This window comes from Mastacembelus armatus, chromosome 5 (assembly GCF_900324485.2).
Source record: "Mastacembelus armatus chromosome 5, fMasArm1.2, whole genome shotgun sequence".
NCBI lineage: Eukaryota > Metazoa > Chordata > Actinopteri > Synbranchiformes > Mastacembelidae > Mastacembelus > Mastacembelus armatus.
In genome coordinates this window covers 8547930-8567527 of record NC_046637.1, presented here as the reverse complement: position 1 = coordinate 8567527, position 19598 = coordinate 8547930, and the positions used below count along the sequence as shown (strand labels likewise).

Genomic DNA, 19598 nt, shown 5'->3' with positions numbered 1-19598 from the left:
CTGTAGTCTTTATTTTAACAGCAGGCAGCATAAAAAGTTTATGCAGACTAATATTTTCGAGATAATGATGTAGATCATTTTATCTACTAACACACAAACAGGTTATCACTGCTCTACAAATCACACCACTGCAATGACATGCAAACTGTTGGGCAAATGCACCTCAAGAGAGATGTCAATGTGATGACACAATATCAAAGAATCACAGAGATGAAGTGAGATGTCTGATAGAGAAGTGAGGAGGGAGACAATGACAATGAGACAGAGAAAGTGCGATTTGAAATGATTCCTGGGATGTACCCCTGCTGTGGCTGCGGGCCACAGTATGAACCCCATTGAGCTGCGCTGTCAAGAAGTACTTGTTGTGAATCATTAGTTTCCTAACTACTGTAGGGTTTGCCACCACTTCTTCGGGTTGTTACACGTCTGAAAGTCACATGGGTAGCACAGGGAGGAGCTGGCAGCCATAGAACCCACCACACTCTAATAATCAGCTGGAAAATGTATAGAAAGATGTCGGTAGAGTGCAGTGGAGGGCAGGAACGCTGGCTAGCAAACACAACAGCTTAGTTCCATTAGTGCCGCTGGTGAGCCAACATTATCCAGTTATTATGTGCGGTACATCACCATGAGGTGATGTGATTCGCCATGGCAGCCAATGTGCAGGCTTTGTGACTTGGCGGAAATTTATTAAATGAGCACTACTAAACAGAAAAAGAACTATAGCATGTACATGGCCAGATTGAATGATGACAGACTACAACTTATCGCTTTTAAACTGAATTAGTAAAAGGAATGCAAATCTGAATCATTTCAGTCAGATATTATCATAGTGTTTGATATTTTTCAGTAAGAAAATATGCCTAAAATCTCTCTCTGTCTCTCTCCTCTTCTAGAGCAGATACGGTGCTGCAGATCGAGGCGTGAGGCTCTACAGTTCCCTGCCCATGCGCCCAAACCCTGACGGCAAGAGACTGCCCTCTACTGGGGTAAGACTCATTTCCCGCATCCCTGTCTCCCCCACCTCACTCATAGTCCCTCACCCCTTACTCTCACCCATACCATATACATATACCATCATGCCAGATGCCATATTTAACCCTTACCAATGCAGTGAGAGCAACAAAAAAGTCATCCCTGTCTACACAGCAAGACAGTCCAAACACTGGACTGGATTGACATTTCAGAAGCTGGGTAAACTTTGACATGCTTCCATTTTTTTTTTCTCACTGATGTTTACCTGCCTCATACATGTAGCAGCTGGGAATTCCCAAGATAGAAAGTTTATGAATAGTGATAAAGAAAATAACAAATGCCAGCACTTCCTCTATCTTCAGCCACCATGACTTCTTTCTTATTCTTTAACCCCCCCCCACCCCACTGTTCACCACCACTATTGCTTACCCCACAAATCCGTCCTGTGTTTACGCCGATAGACCTGATCACTCCCCCATTCCCAAATCAACACTGGCCACCACAAGGCTCCCATTAAAGCCGCCATCTGACTTAGTGGTTTGTGTGGTAGTGTTTCACAGGAGCATGTTGCTGTAGCTGAGAGGCCAACCAACTGCCTCTGCATTTGTGTCTGCAGAGAAGTAAAACTTAGAGTGGATTTCTGGATGTATCTCTTGTTCTGACTGATCTAAGACTGGAAAAAAAAAAAGGAATGATGTATAAAATTTTAAATATTTTAATAATTTTCTCTTTGCCTTTTGTTGGAAAACAGCTGTATTGGGACATCAAAGTCTTATTTCAATAATTTTATTGTATAACCGAGAACGGTTAGAAAAAAAGATGACGTTTATTGAAGTTTGGTGATGTAGCACTTGCAGTACTTTGACTTTGACAAAGTACTAAAACAGTAAGTCTACTGTTTGTGAAACCTTTTTTCATTAAAAAAAAAGAAATCTTTTAGTATTGTGAAAATCATAATTAGAATCTAACTTGCCTTGCCTTTATGCGTTTATGTAACAAAGGAGAGAAAATGAAAGAACAATAGAGCAAAAAGAGAATTTAATTTCATATGTCTCCCTTTTTCATGTTTCACTCCATGCAAGTGCTTTTTGAATTATCTCTTCACTGCTCCAGGGCTCAGTGAGAGGAAGAGTGGGTGAGTGAGGGAGAGACAGACAAAGCGAAAGCTGTGTAATATTGTTGGTACGCACCTTTTTTAATTACAACAGAGATTGTATTGATGTCTCAGGCCACATGTCCTAAATCATTTATCAAGGGGGGAGAGTGCTAACAAAGCATTTCTAAGAAACCCATCCTCTCCCAGGGCCTGGAATCATACGTTATCTAAAGTGAATATTGTTAATGCTGTTCTGTAGAAAGACTGACTTACAAATCATGGGAATGAGTTCCTTGTCAGGACATGCATGAGGTAGTAAAGATATATATCCACTTTCATCTGATCCTCTGTTGTGCAAATTAAACTCTGCATCTAAATCTCTATGCAGAAGTTTATTAAATGAAGAGGGCCCTGTTGAAAGTGATGGATAAACATTAATGTAAGGGAGGGAAAATTTCTAAATTGCCTAGTTGTTTTGTTGTGTGACAACTTAAAGGCTACATCTCTCATGTAGATGAGAATTTGTCAAAAAACACAATACAAAAGAGAAAATATGTGCTATTTTCTGCCTCACTATTTGGTTTTCTGTCATTTCCTTTTGTCTGTTATTACCTGGGTGTAGCGTCAGTACAGTAGCAGACTGTAGCTACAGGCTGCATGGAGAGGAGGAGAATATAAACCACTTAACATGCAGGAGGAAACCAGACGTTTTTCCATTGCACTTATCAGGTGCTGCGGTGAGAGCAAGTGTCAAGGTGCAGTAGGTCTCTGCCCCCCTTCCCTCTTACCCCCCAGCTCCTCTCACCCATCCTCTCTTTCCTCCCTTCTTCCTTCCCCTGCACACCCCTTTTATTTTCCCCTGATCTCTATCTCTGTCCCCCCCCCCCCCCCCCCCCCCCCCCTCCTTCAACCCACCACCACTCACCACCCTCGGTTCAGTTAAAAGTGGGCTTGGCACTTCCGCAGCGAACCCCCCCCCCCAGCCTCCACCTCCTCCACCACCACCACCACTTCTTTTCTCTCTGTCAAACTAACCTCCAACTCCTGCTCTTCACCTCTATGTTTCCTGTCAAGGTGCACTGCCCACCTCACCCTCCTCCCAACCACTGGCTCTGCCCCCGCAACCTTTTCCTTTTCTTTCTTTCAACATCTATTATGGCTCTAAATGCCTACAGTTCATTTTTTAAAATGCTAGGTGCTGAGGGTATGACCCCCCGGCGCTCTGCAGTGATCTTGCCATCCCTGCGTGTACATGAATGGGGGTGTTAGTGGCTTTTGGGGGAATCTCTCCTCTAAAAAAACAATGTACACTTTATTGCAGTGCTCTTTGATTTTCTTCCTAAAAATGTGAACGTGGATGAATCTGTTTTAAACCTTCAAACACACACTGCATCTTTCCTATTGGGTATGAACATGTGCAAAGTGAGTACATTCAGTATGAGCAAATACCACAGGGCTGGAGAGCAAGATCTTTTGAATAGCTAATTATAACTAATTATTAACTGACCAAGGAAGCTGGAGCCTGGTGCTCATTATTCTATCTCAGCATAAAGATCAGAAGCAGGGGCAAAATGCTAGCCCGGATCTGTCTGGCACCTCCAAAACTCACTCATTTACATGTTGAATGTCCTTTATTTAATCTGTGCTCAAGCAGAAATCCATTGTTTTAGGGGTGAGACATACCAAAGAATTGAGATTTTTTTATTTTTAGAAATGTCAAAGGTATAATGTTTGGGAAAACCAGGCTAGCAGTTTCCAGTATTAATTATTTAAGTGAATTGACTTTTTCCAAATTCAAAACCAACACTCTATATACATTTATAGCCACATCACTGCATAGAACAAAACAAACAAACAAAACTTTATTGTGCAAGATTACATTTATAATATTTTCCCCCAAGCCTCAGTCTGACAAATGCAGTATCTTTGCAAACTTTGGGATCTCCACTAGAATTTTATTGAACCAATAGTGGGTTTAAACAGTGTTTGGCTGCACAGGGTGAGCAGGGGCATGCCAGCAAGGTTTAATAGGGAAACTCAGTTTTGTTAACAGTCAGTATTGTAATCTGTAAAGGTATTACAGGAATCTACACAATGACACAAAATAGTGAAATATACTGACTGCTTAAGGTAAGCTCAAAGCTCTCAAAGCTTCTGGAGTGGAGGTTTGTTTTAGCTCAGGTTGGATAAGCATCAGTGTATTATTTGCAGGGAGTTAAACTGTTTGAGCTAATGCTGTAGTTGTTGTTATTGTTGTTTTAGCTCCAGTGCCTTGACAATGATACATAGGGTGAAGGTTCAGAATCTGCTACAGCATAGAGATGACAGAATTGTTTCAGGAGTCATTTTCTTTCTCTCACTGCATCTTTCTCTTAGTTTCTACATGTCTCTCTCTCTTTCTCTCTCTCTCTACCCTGCTTTGTCTTGCTCTGTTTTTCTTTTTCCAAGCTGATTTGGAGCCTTGCATAGTCAATTATGTAGGGAGCGAGAGATGGAGTGGGGGCTCCAGCTTCCATATTTTGGTGTGATATTAATATTGCATGAGTGCCATTCTGTAGCAAATATCTAAGAGACTGCCTATTAAGGCAGTAGCAGAAGAAGAATGTGACAGACATGGGCACACACACACACACACACACACACACACACACACACACACTCACACACACACTGTACATACATGCACAGACAACCAGACAGCAGAGGTGAATCAGTCAGGATCAGGCACAGGTTGTTATAATTAGTGCTTTCCAGATTTATTTTGGTGGGATAATAAGAGTGACTCATTTTCCTGTTTAATATGTCATGTTTGTTTATCTTGACATGGCTCACATCACAGCGTACAGTGAGCGTGTTTGATGTTGGCGAGAACTGAATGATGTTCCACTGTAATTGTGCTAAGAATGGAATATTTTAACTAACCAACTGAATAAACAAACAAAACCGAGAAACAAAACAAATGTCTGCTGTTAAAAAAAAAAAAAAAAAAAAAAAAAAATTGCCAAGATAATTGTAATATTGCAAAGCAAGACTCATCTGATGGCAGGCTATTAATTTTCTGCTGTTAAGTAGGTATCAGTGATGCATACAGTGTCAACAGTGATGGCCAATCACAGAGGTTCAGCATGGACATTTGATGCTGTTTGGGTAGTGAAGACAGTGGATGGTCTGTGATTATTATTATGCTACCAAAGATTGTCAAGAACATCTAATATTGAGATGTCATACATAACCTGCAGTAAAACAGTATAAAACAAAGAAGTTGTTAATTCAAAATCTGTAATGTGTGTGTTTTTCTAAACTTTAAATAGTCTTTGGAGAGGGTGACATGGCTGAACTCAGTATCAGAAAATAATAAGGATGCTGGTCAGAATCATCGTTTTATGGACGTATATAAGCAAATAACCCAATCACTGCTTCATACATAGGTCTAACTTTAACCTTTTCAGTCTTCAGATTGCTCGTTTTGTCTAACATGATGTTCACTTTACTAAAACACAAAACTAACTAATCTTTAGCTTTGACAAGATAGATTGGCAAATGGAATATCAAAATAGCAAATAATCAAAAAACATTTCAGCCACTGACTATTTCTCTAATTGTTTGAGCTCCAGTAGCTATCTTCAGTTAATACAATTAGCTTGAAGTAATTAGTTTCAACAGAATCACTAATTAGCAGTTGATATAATTTAACGCTTGCAGTCTATGTTTAGAAAAACTAAAACTGGACAAAATCCACACACTGATGTATGTTAGTTCAGGCAAAAAAATATGAAAGTTGTTTACCTGCAATTAAGATTCTTATATTTTTTGTGAGTCACAGATATTCCCAGCGTTGCTCTGAAAGGGTTACACTGGACCATAAGTAAACTGCCCTGGCTTTTCTAAGCAAGTACACACCCTTTAGTTGCCAAACCAGGTACACTACTGAAAATTTCCTGCATATAACACATGATAATCAGCAGACACTATTTTTCTCACAAGACTTAGATGCACAAACATGCTGAAGAGGTTTTCCTTTACAGTCTTATTCTTCCTGCAGCAGCATTGCCAGGTGCTGTCAAAAGCCCAGAAACCCTGGCCTGGAGTCGACACAGCCAGTTAGTCCCAAGCCCAGAAGCATCATGCTGAGCCTGACGTTGAACAAGTGCTTGGTGACCTTACAGCACCAGCTGGGATTTAAAGAAGTCTTTTAAAGGCCGATTCTCCACAGTAATATCATCGCCTATGCCTCAAAGAGTCTGGATTAAGGCCCACTTTCCCTCGCTAAAATGTAACAAATGTGTGAAAAAACATCACAGCCAGAGCGAATGTGCAGAGAACGATGGAGGGAGGAAGAGGAGTGAGAGAGAGAGGGCTAGGAACAGATTGGAGAGGTAGAAAAGAAGGGAGAAAGAAAGTAAGGGAAACTCAACATCTTAACACCCCTTCACTCCCCCCTCCCTGCTAGATATATCAGTGTAGTTGGCTTTCTCTGAAATTCAAATGGCAAGAAGAAAAAAAAAGCTGATGAAAAAAAGAAACCTCTGGCTTTGGAAAGGGGGTGGAGGGTGTGTGTGTGTGTGTGTATGTGTGTACGTGTGTGTGTGTGTGTGTGTGTGTGTTTGGGGGGTGGGGGGAGGGAGGGGTTGGTTGCTGAGAAAAAGACCTGCCATCTATGTATTAGTGCTCTGTAAATATTACATGAGCTCCACATTCGCTCAGTTGTTTGGCATTACTTCCACTGGATGGGTATATTATTTTAGAAACCATGCCTTGTTTATGGAGAGGCATGACCTACTTCCAGACACTCATCTCTCTCTTTCTCTCTGGTATTTTTTCATTCTCTCCTATTCCCTTTCCCTGTCTTTCTCTCCTTCTCTCTTTCCTGCTCTCCCTTATTCACTCTCGATCTGCAAAATCTCAACTGGTTGTCCCTGCTGAACAATTACTAGGCAGAGAGACCCAAATGGAGATGTTTGTAGAAAACAACATGTGTATAATTAAGGTTTAATGAGCTCTTGTCAGGGTGGAATGTGCAATTAGATTGGTAATAGAAAATTCTGCCTGGATGCTAGTGGCAGAGACTGGATGTGGAGTCAGCATGGCAGTGAATGAAAGAAAAGTGAATTATTTTGAGCCCTATTGACAAAAGTAGACTGTGCTAGATGCTGCACTTAGATTTAAATATATGGTGAGGTCCCAAATACAGAAAGTGGTGCCCTATTGTGTGTTTTCAAATTACTGTATTTGTGCACATCAGGCTGGTTTCTTGGGAAAACAGTTCTCCAACAGCTCAAGTTGGTGCATGTGTACCTGCTGTAAAATGATGCAAGATGCAATAGTTGGGATTTAAAATTAGAAAGTCATAAACATCTGTTTTTACACAAGTATAAACACATGAGCATCAAAAGTATCAACGTTCTCCAAGACCAAGGGTTTCACAAACTATAACCATAAATTTGTTATTTTAATAAAAAAAAAAACATTTAAATCAAAACCCAGTGATTGTCAGTTTACTCGGTTAATCATCTGCAAATCCTTCCATTTAAGCTAGAACTGGCAAATGTTTTTGGCATTTTTTGCCAAAATTATTGAAACTGCTAATCGATAGTCACAATAGTTACATATGGGTGTTTTAATGCCAACATTCAGTGCCAGTGCGAAGGGGAATCATACAATGTGTGAGTTCCGTTTTTGGATAGTATTGCAGATATTCAGAGTGAATTTCTCATCACATGAACTTATTAAACACACATGACATTTTGCTAGCCTTAACCAAGAGACTTATTGGCCTAACTCTAACTTGGTGATAGTTTACTTTCCATTAACATGGTATGGAAAGCAGGACTGGATATTTGATCCGTGTTCTTATACAGTGAAAAGACTTTGACAGACACAACTGACACAAATTTCTGTGGAAGATGTAACAGATGATAAATGCAAAGATGGATATTTATTAAACACAGTCTGCGCTCATTTACTCTCAAACTGTTGCTTGTAGTTTTTTCTGATGCAGAGACCTGCTATTTTAGAGAACACTTCAACACCAGGCCGTGTGGCTTTTTAAATAAGGCACTTGTGAGGGGAAAAAAGCAGGTATCTTTTTCTGCTCTCTATTGCTTTTCTGGCAGTCTTTTACTTGACTTCGTTGAAATTGCCATTTGGAGGCCTGGTGGAGAAGATGATCCACACGCATGAATACCGTGTTTGGCTCTTTCTGAATTACTTGACTAGTCCCTTTGTGGCTTTCTCTGGGACTGCCCTTGAAAGGCTCCTATTGTGTGGTGAGCACTATGATATAATACAAGTAGATTTAATAGATTTAATGGAACACACAGACAAGCCCTCATGTGATGAGAAGCAGCCTGTTATGGGGGAACAGAACTGCACATCGTAAAGAAATGATATGTCAATGTCATGTTGCTCCAGTAGAATGTTACGCTTTGACTCTATGTCAGACATTCTTAATTTGGGCCAAGTTGAGACAAAATTCATTTCACTGTATTTATGTTTACGTTACAAACAATATTTTTTGAAACTAGTTGATATTAAGATTTTTTGTGTTTTGCTTGAATATCCATTTCTTTATTCCACCTAAATTGTGTTGTTGGACATCAAGGCTAGGCAGAGTGGGGGAAGTTGGATGTCAGCGATGTGTTAGCTTTGTTTTCATTGTGTTAACAGGAGCACAATGGTACAATTGTGTGGCCATTTGAAACTCTACACCTACCCAGAGCTTTCAGGGGTCAGAGGTGGGGGAGATGTGTGTGCCTTTACCCCGACGAACAGTGCATTTTGAAAGACCCAGAAACTGAGGAGTAATCCATCCAGCATACCATCAAAACTATTCTGCTTCGCTGGCTCGCTCACATACCAGATCTGCTCATCCAGAGTCCGTGTAAAATGCTCTCATTTACCAAAAATAAATAATGTTTCTTTTGCTCTTTTTCCTTCATATTTCTGCTTTATAATCTGTCTCATTATTTTAAGCTGCCATTTGAGAAGTGGCCTTCCTCTCGAAATCCCTCAGTGTGATGGACAAGACCATAAAGCTGAGCAATAAACCTGAGATGAATGTTATATCTTAACGCTGATAGAGGCAATTAAGTCCATCATAAGCGAGAGAGGGAACACTCTTGTCTGGGGACTCATTCACTTGCATGGTTTAACATGATCCCCAGCTAAATGCCTTATTTTATTTCTCCTCTCAGCTCACAGCTTACAGTCGAGCACAAATTGAGCTGATGTGTGTGTGTTGTATTTTTTTTTTTTTCACACAATTTGATCTTTCTGTCTGCCCTGCCCTTTTCTGTCTGTCGTCATGTGTCTCTCCCCCACCTACTCTCTTCTCCTCCCTATTTCATCGTATTTGTCATGGTAATGTAAAAAAATCTCAGCTGCTCCAATTCATTTCGTGCTCTTTCAGTCGAGAAAGAAGAGCAATTCTGTTTCTCCTCACTAGTTTCTCTGCGTTGAGGTTTAAAAGTAATGAAGACCATATTTCATCTGCATGGAGTTATATGACTGGGCGTGGCTGAGCAGGTCTGCTGTGGGAAAATAAATATTATGGAAGGTCTAACTTTGTTATCTTTATCTCACTGGGATCAATGTGTGCATTGTTGGACAGGATACATTACACAAACACATAGGCACATTCAGAGCCGAGAGCACAACACATATACGCTCAAGTTATATATACAGTGTTTAAACATGTACACACATACGAAAGACATAAAGGTGAAATACAAACGCAACAGCAGCAGAGGTATCCACATATACGCATAGGCAAACCCTATCTGTTTACAGCACACCATCCCCCATGCTCTTCATGCCTGTATGTATATGCATTCATATGTCTGTGTTCATCTGTGTGTGCCTGCCAGTGAGTCACTGAATGCTCTAATGACCACAGTCCTGACACAGGTATTTTGACTGCTGCCTCTTTCCATTGGTACATTGACTGACATGCGATTAGTTACACTGGGGTGAAAAACTAGGGAGGCGCATGGTGTAACCATGAAAAGAGACTTGGAGGAGGGTTAAGTCCTCTTCTCTGTGTCTCTCCTGCCTCGTTCCTTCTTTAAATCTAAAACATCCCTGGCTGCAGTTACTGTTTGTATGATTTGGTATTCAGTTCATACAGTAGAGCACAGCTGGGCTCAGAGCGACCTTATGAGAAAACCCTCTCGTGTAGCTCAATGCAGGTTAGCAATACTGTAGCAGAGAATGCAAAATAACTATCATAGGAGAAATGTGGAATTGGTATGAAACTAATCTGAAAATGCTTTTTTCATAAGAAGGGATGCAGTGCCCCATCACTGACCTTAGTATGTGGATTGTGTATTGATTTATCCAATCCACATTATCTAAATGTCTCATCTATCACAATCATTCCCATACAGTAAGATTATGCAGGTTTTAAATTTGGGGAAAGGAGAGCAATAGTATCCAAGCAGGAGGCAGTACTGGCAAGTGTGTGGAGTATATGTATTGTAATTTGAAACAAAGATAAAGACAGATAAAAGACAGAAGAGGGAGGAAAAAACACAGCTAAATGTTTTAAATATCAAAATATAAAATTCAGAATACAATATTCAGTGATTAAATTAAAGTATTGAGTATAAAAATATTCTATACAGCACAATTCTGACGGTGGATTAATTAACCTACTTAACTATATGGTCACGTTCCAATATTTTCCAGCAAGTATGTGCCACAACTAAGACTTCTGCTGAATTTTACACTGATCTCATTAGTTTGAAGATATAACAGCACTCCACCCTGCACGCCAGTGTGACATGAACATGGACAGTTTTTTAGGTGGCATATAACTCCATCTTCTCAATTTAATACACAACCTACTTGTAAAAGTACACACTAGAACATACAAAAAACTAAAACACTGCTATTTAGAATATATGAACACAAACTCAAAACAGTATGGACTATGCAAATATATAATTGTATCAAGAGAGAGCTTAAGTCTAAAACATAACTAGATGTTATGCATAAAATAGAAGCATGGTGCAGGAATAAAACACTAAAAGTTTGCTTATTTCCATTTGAGCACTTAACATAATATCCTGGTGCCATCTCTGCCAAGGGGACAAGAAAAAGACAAGGCAAGTTTATTTGTGCAGTATTTTGCAACAATTCAATTCAGAAAGCTTTACATGAGATATAAAAGGTATGAATATATGGTACTAAAAACACATAAATCAATTTTAAAAGAATATATAATCCAAATTTTAATTTAATAAAACTTGGCCAGTGAGCAGGGCTCTCAAAATCATACTTTACCCACTTTTTAAAAGTTTTACGATTTACTTTTGTAAGGAAAAGATATTTTTTTAATAGATGGATAAAAGTGTCAGGTTTGAGATACCGTGTTGTGTTCCAGTCAACAGTTGTTCTATAACCTCTATGACTATGCTGCACTTCCTGCATCAAACTGACATCGGTTTGGCTTTACACAAACATAAAGCTATTTATAGCATCTCTCCCACTTTATTTTCTCCCTCCCATTCTGTCTTTCTCTCCCTCTCATATATTTGCATTTCTGCTAAGCAAACAGGAGCCTGGTGTCAAGTGCGTCAGTTGTATAGGCCTTGTCCCTTTTCTTTCTCAAGCCTCAATCTATCTCAACATTTCTCCCCTTCGTTCCCTTGCTCCACACGACTCCCTCTCCTCCATCTCGCTGTAGCTTTCCACCTCTCTCTCACCTTCACCCGCTCCCCCACCCTCACCCTCCCCACTTCATCCTCTTTCTTTCTGTGTTTTCCTTTGCTCAATTGTTTTGCTGTAGATTTGACCGCTATGATTAATGACCTCAAAACCTCAGGAAAGCAAACAGAGAAAGACAGGACAAGCTCGCCCTCCTTTTACAAACCTCCCTTTCTCTCATATGTCAACTGCTCGTATGTTCACACTGAGCACATTATGACTTCTGGAAAAAGATCTACCTAGCATGAGTCAGATTACATGAGACTTTATATGAACAAAACTCTGATTTCTGCAAACAACATCCAACACCTGGCAGATGTAACAGCTTTACCAGACAACTGCTGTCAAATCCCCAGTGCATTTTTGCTTTAGAATACTTGGCTCATTAAATAACTGTATATATTTTCTCATCACAAATCTTTACCTTTCCCCTTATTTTAAATTTTGTTTATTCTAACAACTCCGGCACCTTCCCATCATCCCACTCCCAACTTCATTTTACTTGACATTAGGTATCATTTTTTTCTACTCATTGAGATCTTTGAGATCTGGCTTGCAGGTGTGAGGTCAACATAACATCTAGTACAATGTGATTAGGGCAGCATGTAAAATCATTTTCTAAGAGCCATAAAGAAAGTGATTTCATTTTCATTTCAGAATACAATGATTGTTCCTCCAGCAAGCTAATAGTGTTATCAGACAGAAATCATTGCACTAGAAACAACAGTTCCATCAGAGGCTGAATGATAACATGGAAATAGAACTGCATCTTCAAATTGAGTAATGTTGCAAGGAATTGCCTTTACACAGTAGTTTGTTTGACTATGTCACATATAAAGACAGGAACAAAAACGCAATAAAACTCAGACGATTCTGATGATAATTTACATGGAAAATATTCAGAATTTCACAAAAGGAGTTGATATTTGAAGAGCATGCAGTACATAAAATTAGTCACTAGAAGCTATGGCTCATTGCACGTGGTGAAATATGGCTATAAAAAAAAGATGTGCCCCATTTTCCTGCCCACCCCTGGTAGATTCTATAGGCACATATCCATCAGGTTGCTTGACCTTACAGTAGGAAGCGGTAATTCATCTCAACCCACTACTAGCTGTCTTGAGGTGTGTTTTGTTTCCTCATAAATGGCTGGTGCCAAATAGTGTCAGGCAGAGCAGCAGAGAAAGCCTCTGGGAGCGCGCGTGTGTGTGTGTGTGTGTGTGTGTGTGTGTGTGTGTATGGACACATTTATATGTGTTCCAAGCTGCGGCCTCTGGCTGCGACCCCAGTGTTAATCACACTACAGCCAGAACAACCACAGCCTCTATCGCCACTATTGCTGCTACAGCCCTCCTCCTCTCTGTCTCTGTTTTTCTCTCATTCATGCTCTCTGTCTTTACCCTTTTCATTTCTCTCTCTATACCTCTCTACTTTACCTCCTGCTTACACATGATCTCTACCCAGTCCTCTACCATTAGCTCAGGGTTACAGCCTCTTTCATCTTTCTCATCTTCTCCTCCTAACCTCAAACTGTCACCTTTCCTCGAGCCTAATCCTCCCCTTAAGGCTTCTTGAAGTTGGTGTTTCTGAGGTCTGAATTAGCAGGGTTGCCCTGTCTTTGTTTCTCTGGCAATGCCCAAAAGCACCAAAGGCTGTTCTCACCTCATGGAGTCTCTGTGCTCTCTCAATCACTGGCTGGTTGGCAGGGTTGGTAAAAGTGGAACAGACATGTTTTCGATTGGTTAGGATTGATTGTTGTAGGATCAAACAGACTTTTTGTCTGACAGACTAGTTAAAATGTCATTATTTGTCAACCTTATTATATTTTGACTATTACGATAATATTTAACGCACTCCCACCCTCCTGGAGTTTTGGGAAAAACCACGCTACTGCTCAGAATGATGTTGATCAGCGCAAGGAGCATTAACCTCCTACAGCTTTACAAAAATGTCAGTTTGAAAGAAATCAGCTTGAACAGTTGAGTCTGACTCAAAGTAAACACAGAAAGTAGGTCTCTGGAAATCCCTGTAGCTACAGTTTGCTGGCGAACTGTCTGGCACAGCAAATCAATTTCTGGGTCACCTTGCTTACCTGTCATATATTGTTTTATAATGTAAATGCTGCCTTTGAATTTTCTTTTATACATGTGAAAGAACTGGTAGCAAACACAAGAAAATTATGTATGTTAGCTGCTCCATGACGTGTATGGGCACAGCCTTGCTTTGAGCTAAAGGGCAACATAACGAATGTCTAACTTCATGTTGATCGTCTTATTTTTGGTAACATTTGCTAATTAGGATTTAAAACAAAGTCCAGCCAAGGCTGATGGTAATGTATTCGGTTATAAAATCAATTGGACAAACAAAAAAAAGGGGATGCTGCTAAATTAAAAGTCAGGTGATCATCAGAGTCATTACATCCATAGATACATGTGTTTATGGAGTTACATGGCAATTCATTTAATAGTTGTTGAGGCTTTTTATTCAAAACCACAAAGAGGAACCTCATGGTGGAATTAGAGGAACACTGACTCACTGGGATTCATTCCCAGTTAACCAGCAGTATCTGGACTAAATTTCCTTCTGTGATGCTGATGAGTGACTGCCCGACTTACTGGCTGACGGTGGCAACTAATGCAAGTTTTGTATTTTCAGTGTTGTGATTGTCACTATTTTGTGCCTTGTGACACCCATGGAATCACAGAGGTTAGGTGAGAGTGCATTTACGCACCATCTCAGGCTGTAGGCAAGCTGAGACGAAGAGTGTGAGTTACACAAGATTTGACAGGGCCTAATTATACATGTCTCTAATGAACTGTAATTACTGACATCCACCAGAGCATCAGGGTCTATAAGCTGAGAACTCGGAGTCATTAGGCTGCTGTGTTACCCTGTTTCTGTATCTCCACTGACTGACTGAAAATCTCTGTTTTCTGCCCTTGTTGTGATGCCTAACTATTTTCTCGTTTTTCGCTTCCTCCCTCTCTCTCTCTGCTATAGTTTGATGGTGACAACATGTACATGAACGAAAACAACCATGAGTTCCTTCCGCCAAACCAGGTAAGCTCAAATTGCAGCTAATGGAACACTGTTCTTTTCCTCTTACTCAATATGTTCCCAGTGATTGTAGCTTGAGTTGCTGCTGAGCCATTTTCCTTCCACAACTGTTCATGCTTGTTAGGATGGATGACAAGTTGTTGGTACTGAAACAACTTATATGGCATCAGGTGACAGCAAAGGGTCTGAAATATTCCAAAAATATTCCAAATACCACCCAACTTTCACCCAAGTTTTATGCTGACAGATGTAGCATAGAATATTCTTCAACGCTTTCTGCACTGTATGCGTGAAATATTTCCCCAATATTATTAATATAAGTGGTAAGGCTGACAGTGTGGGAAAAAAAAGCACAAAAGTGACTGTTTAAAATTTTAATTTTTTTTTTCTATAAAAATATAAACCAGTTGTCTTTGGTATACTGAAGATGGAGTCCGTCTTGGGCCGAGTGCATGGACAGGTTACTAACCCATCACAGTCTACTTCAAACAGTCATAATTACATTTCTGCTACAGTCAGTATGAGAAAACCAGAGCACTTAAACCAGCTATAATATCCCAGTTTCTCACAGAAATTGTTGGGACCTTCTTTCTGTGTCAACTATTAAACTAACTCTGCCATTATAAAATTCAAATTCACTATATTCCAATTATGCAATCACCCACTGTGCACACAATTTTCACTTTGGTAACAGCCAAGCAGAAAATACTGCTTCACTCAGAGTGAGCTTTGGCCTCATTGCGAAGGATTTATTAAGTTAGAATGGAGGGGGAGTCACTCCTCGTCTACAGTACATGGCAACCATGCCAGAGACACTGTAGCACAGCTGGTCGTGAACAACTGGGAGACCATATGGTTGTGTTTGGACAGGGGGATTTGTGGAGTTTGGGAATAAGCCCATCTGACATACACAGTGGAACAGGGAATTTGTCCCTGTCAATTGCAATTATTAGAACCAACCCATAGGCTACAGTAGTTGTGCATTTCTGTTGCTTTTGCTGTTTTGCTTAATTTCTTAATGCTTTGGTTTGTTAAAGTGTGGCTCAATGCCCAGAGTGAGACACAGAGCTGCTTATGCTGCTCCTTGTACACGATCCCTGAAGTTTATTTAGATATCTCTGACAACAAATGTGTCTGTCTCAGTAGGATCGTTCTGTTTTTTGACAAATTTACTATGCAGCTGCTTGGTTGTCTAAAACCTTAACCACTGCTTTTATCACTCTTTTTGACTGTGCACATGTACTTGTATTGCAGTGCTGACTGACTGATTACAAGTCATGCTGATATGCACATTTTTTTCTTTTTGCTTAATTACAGAGGGGCAGATAAAATATCTCAATATGACAAAGAAGATTGATAGAGACGAGGGGGAGAAAGGTAGAGATCAAGGAAGGAAGACAAAAAGAGACAAAAGGAGGGAGTGAATGTGAAAGACGGTGATGGGATGAGAGGCGATTTTGCTTTGCTTTGTGTTATACTCTGTTTACTCAAGATCTCCTCATATTTGACATGTGCCTTGGTCTATTCTCTGCTTCACCAAGTTAGCCTCTCTTCCTCTCTGACAGTTAAAATCAGCGAGGGCCTTAGGCGTGGACATACACTGACAACAAAACACAGATATGGAATAAATATCCAAGATCACTGACATGCACCTACTTAGCTGTGTCCTGATTCTACATTATATGTTAACTATAATCAGATTTAAATAAGTAGTATGTTCACATTAGGAAACCCACAATATATACCAGCAAAATTATAGATCTTGATTTTTAAGGGTGATGTTGATTGTGGTGAAACTACTTAAGGTGGATCTTGGACACCAAACAAATAAGTTTGAATTTTTGACATTTCAAAGTCAGAAATGTCCAAACATCTATACTAAATACAGATTGTACAGTGGAAACAGATTACATATTCAATACTTTCATAGAATTCTTATGTAATACAGATTTAGGACACAGCTGCAGTTTGCCATCTATCAGTGTGTGTGTGTGTTGCATCATTTCCTGTTAAGATAAATTGGTATTGCATTGCATTCTTCGATGCTAACTACAGAAATTTGTATTGTACGTACGGTATGCAAGCAAGCCTCTTTCTTTAGACTGGTTTTTGATTGAGAGATCTTAAACTTATTATAAATTAAGAAGCTGTAAATGTGTTTTCTTGTGCTGTTGTTGTTGCAAGTGCTGAGATAAGAACGACCTTAGTGAAACTACTGGAGGGATAAGATAGCTGCGGGGATGTTTTTTATTAACTAGCTTTATTCTTCAAGAAATGTGTTGTACATTACATACAGTAGCTGTATTATTCTTAGTATATTTCATCTTAAAGAAAAACAAATCATTGTGCCTAAAGCTCACATTTCTCTGCTTGCTGCTTTATTATCTCATGTTTCTTTCTCTATTTTTCTTTCTCTCATTCTCTTTGACTCCCCCTCTTTTGCTAGTTGTACGCTTTTTTTCTCTCTCTCTTACATTCTATTGCATTTAAATGCATTTGGGTCAGCAGTTCCACTTGCAAAAGTGTGTTTCACTTTAGCTTCTCCTTATAATCACTCCGTATTGTTCACCTATTTGAATACATTTTTATACTTAAAGTACATTCATATATAGAACATAACCATGACACTGTTCAGTAAACCTTACCAAGTAACCACATCAGATGCACACAGATGTATAGATAGAGCTCTTCTTGTGATGAGTCACATGAAAACAGGGTCAGTGCCACTGTCATATTGATGTTTTTCCCATGAGCATTGTAGGCTGACCATTCTTAGTTCTCTGTAGTGTTTCTTCCAGTCTCTCTCGTCCCCCCAGCGGAGTGAAAATGTGTTAGTGATTCAATGACAGGGTCACGGTCCCTGGTCTTGGCATCGACAAGCTCTTTGTCTGCCCCTGTAGCCACTGACCATTGTTGTGGCAACAATGTAACAGTGAGTAACCAACAATGAGCTGCTAGTTCCAGTGTCTTTACAGAGGTTTGATCTGGCCCTCAAGCTACAAAAAAAAAAAAAACACACACTGACACAAAATCCCCACAGTGAGAAGAGGATGATCACCTCCTAAGTAGAGGGTTTTTTTTTATTATTATAAAGGTCTTAGTAGACCACCACTTAAAGTGGGATATCTTTTGCTAATACAAAACAGAACAGCGCAGAGCGATGAAATCATAGATAATGCACTGTGGAGATGCCTTCTCATGGCTCCGTAGCAAAGTGGAAGATACAGTATACTTCATCAGCACTTTACCTTGACAATGCTTTGCTTTGATGTCTTTCTCCCTGACTTATGAATTCATTTAGCAGAACTGCTGTTTGAGAGAAATATGTCACAGAAAAAAAAAAAAAGAACACAAGGAGGAAATTGAGGGGGGAGGAGGGTGTTGGATGGAGAAACTGCACAGGGGAATAATTCGGCTAATGGAGTGACTGTTTGGATATTCAGCAGAAGTAGGAACGGAGATTATGATCTTGCAATTAGCGTAACAAGGTTTTATTGATTGGCTGCCGCTGTAGCGTCTTTGCTGCCAAGACACTGCATGTGGTTTTAGCATGCACAGTGTGTGTGTGTAGCCCAGCCAGTCACACTAGTCCTACTACTACTAGAGCAGAATCCAGCTCGGTGTTATCATCGAGCTGTGGCTATTTCCTGCGCATCAAAGCTGAAATATTATAGATTGCCAAGTTGAAAGGGTCTGTTTGAATGCCTGTTCTTTTTTTTTTTTACTCACTTTTAAGTTAATGCATTGCCCTCCTTCCCCTTTGATAAAATGCAGGTATGAAAAAGGAGCTTCTGGAAACGAGTGATTTGAAAGTTTGTCTGCCTGTTTTACATTGTAGGAGTTCAAATGATGCTCTGCGTTTGATGTTATTTCATGTCTCAGTTGTTACACTGTAAGTCATTGCTGGCGAGGATTATGCTGGCCTCTTGGGTGTTGTAATTGTAATTAGGGATGTTTTTTGGGTGCCAAGAGCAGATCTGTGAGAATCAGGAAAGTGAAGACAGATTGTAGAGTAAAGTTTCTTTTTCATATGGCAGCAAACAGATGTGATTATGATTAATTTTATGAAACACACTCACAGATTGAAACCATAATGAGGCCTTCATGCCATTTTTTTTACACTTCTTTACTGTTTTAATGTGGGATTTAGTGGTGTATGAGCCCCTAGTAACAGGTTTGAACAGATACGATGTCAGTCACTTAGTCTTGGTGGCCAAACTTCAAGAAACTCCAATATGATAAATATGATAAAATGTTCTTTATAGCTCCCCTGTGTCTCTCATTTTTCCCCCATATGTTTCTGATGAGCCATTGTAGAACATGATCCCATAGCCTTTTATGTCCAACCTTTGACAAATCTATCACCTCGTTCCTCTATGCTCTGAATTAAAGGCCCATTCTACCTTGCCAGTTTAGATGAGTAATTCCCTTGTTTGGCAGCAGCCCAAAGACCAGCCAGCATGTCTACAACCTCAGTGTAGCCTGATTGGTCGGGTTCAGTCGTGTGTGACTGACAGGAAGCGAGCTGATTGGGGGAGACGGTATCTTTGGATAGCTGCACTGATTAAAGCCTTACGGCGGCATTTTCTTAACTCCCGCTGTTTGGGGTCCCTGCACTAGCGCCCTGGCCCTGCTGGTCTGAGTTACAGCTCGTCTGCATTAGTCTGATTTACAGCTTCCTCCCGCTGTTTGGACTGGAGCTGAGGAACAGAGTGGCAGGCTCCTTCTTCCCTGTGTTTCCACGTGTTACCTCCTGTTCCCACCG

At 40.0% G+C, this 19598-nt stretch overlaps 1 protein-coding gene across 5 annotated transcripts in view; it reads left to right on the top strand.

Annotated features, from left to right (window-relative positions):
* Positions 1–19598, top strand: part of tox2 (TOX high mobility group box family member 2) — a 100062-nt gene that overhangs the window by 44239 nt on the left and 36225 nt on the right. For all 5 annotated transcript variants that reach the window (XM_026306692.2, XM_026306695.1, XM_026306694.1 and 2 more), the window contains exons 2-3: positions 897–989; positions 14777–14836. In XM_026306692.2, coding sequence (XP_026162477.1) covers positions 948–989; positions 14777–14836 — 102 coding nt within the window. In that variant the 5' untranslated portion in view covers positions 897–947. The remainder of the gene's footprint in view (positions 1–896; positions 990–14776; positions 14837–19598) is intronic.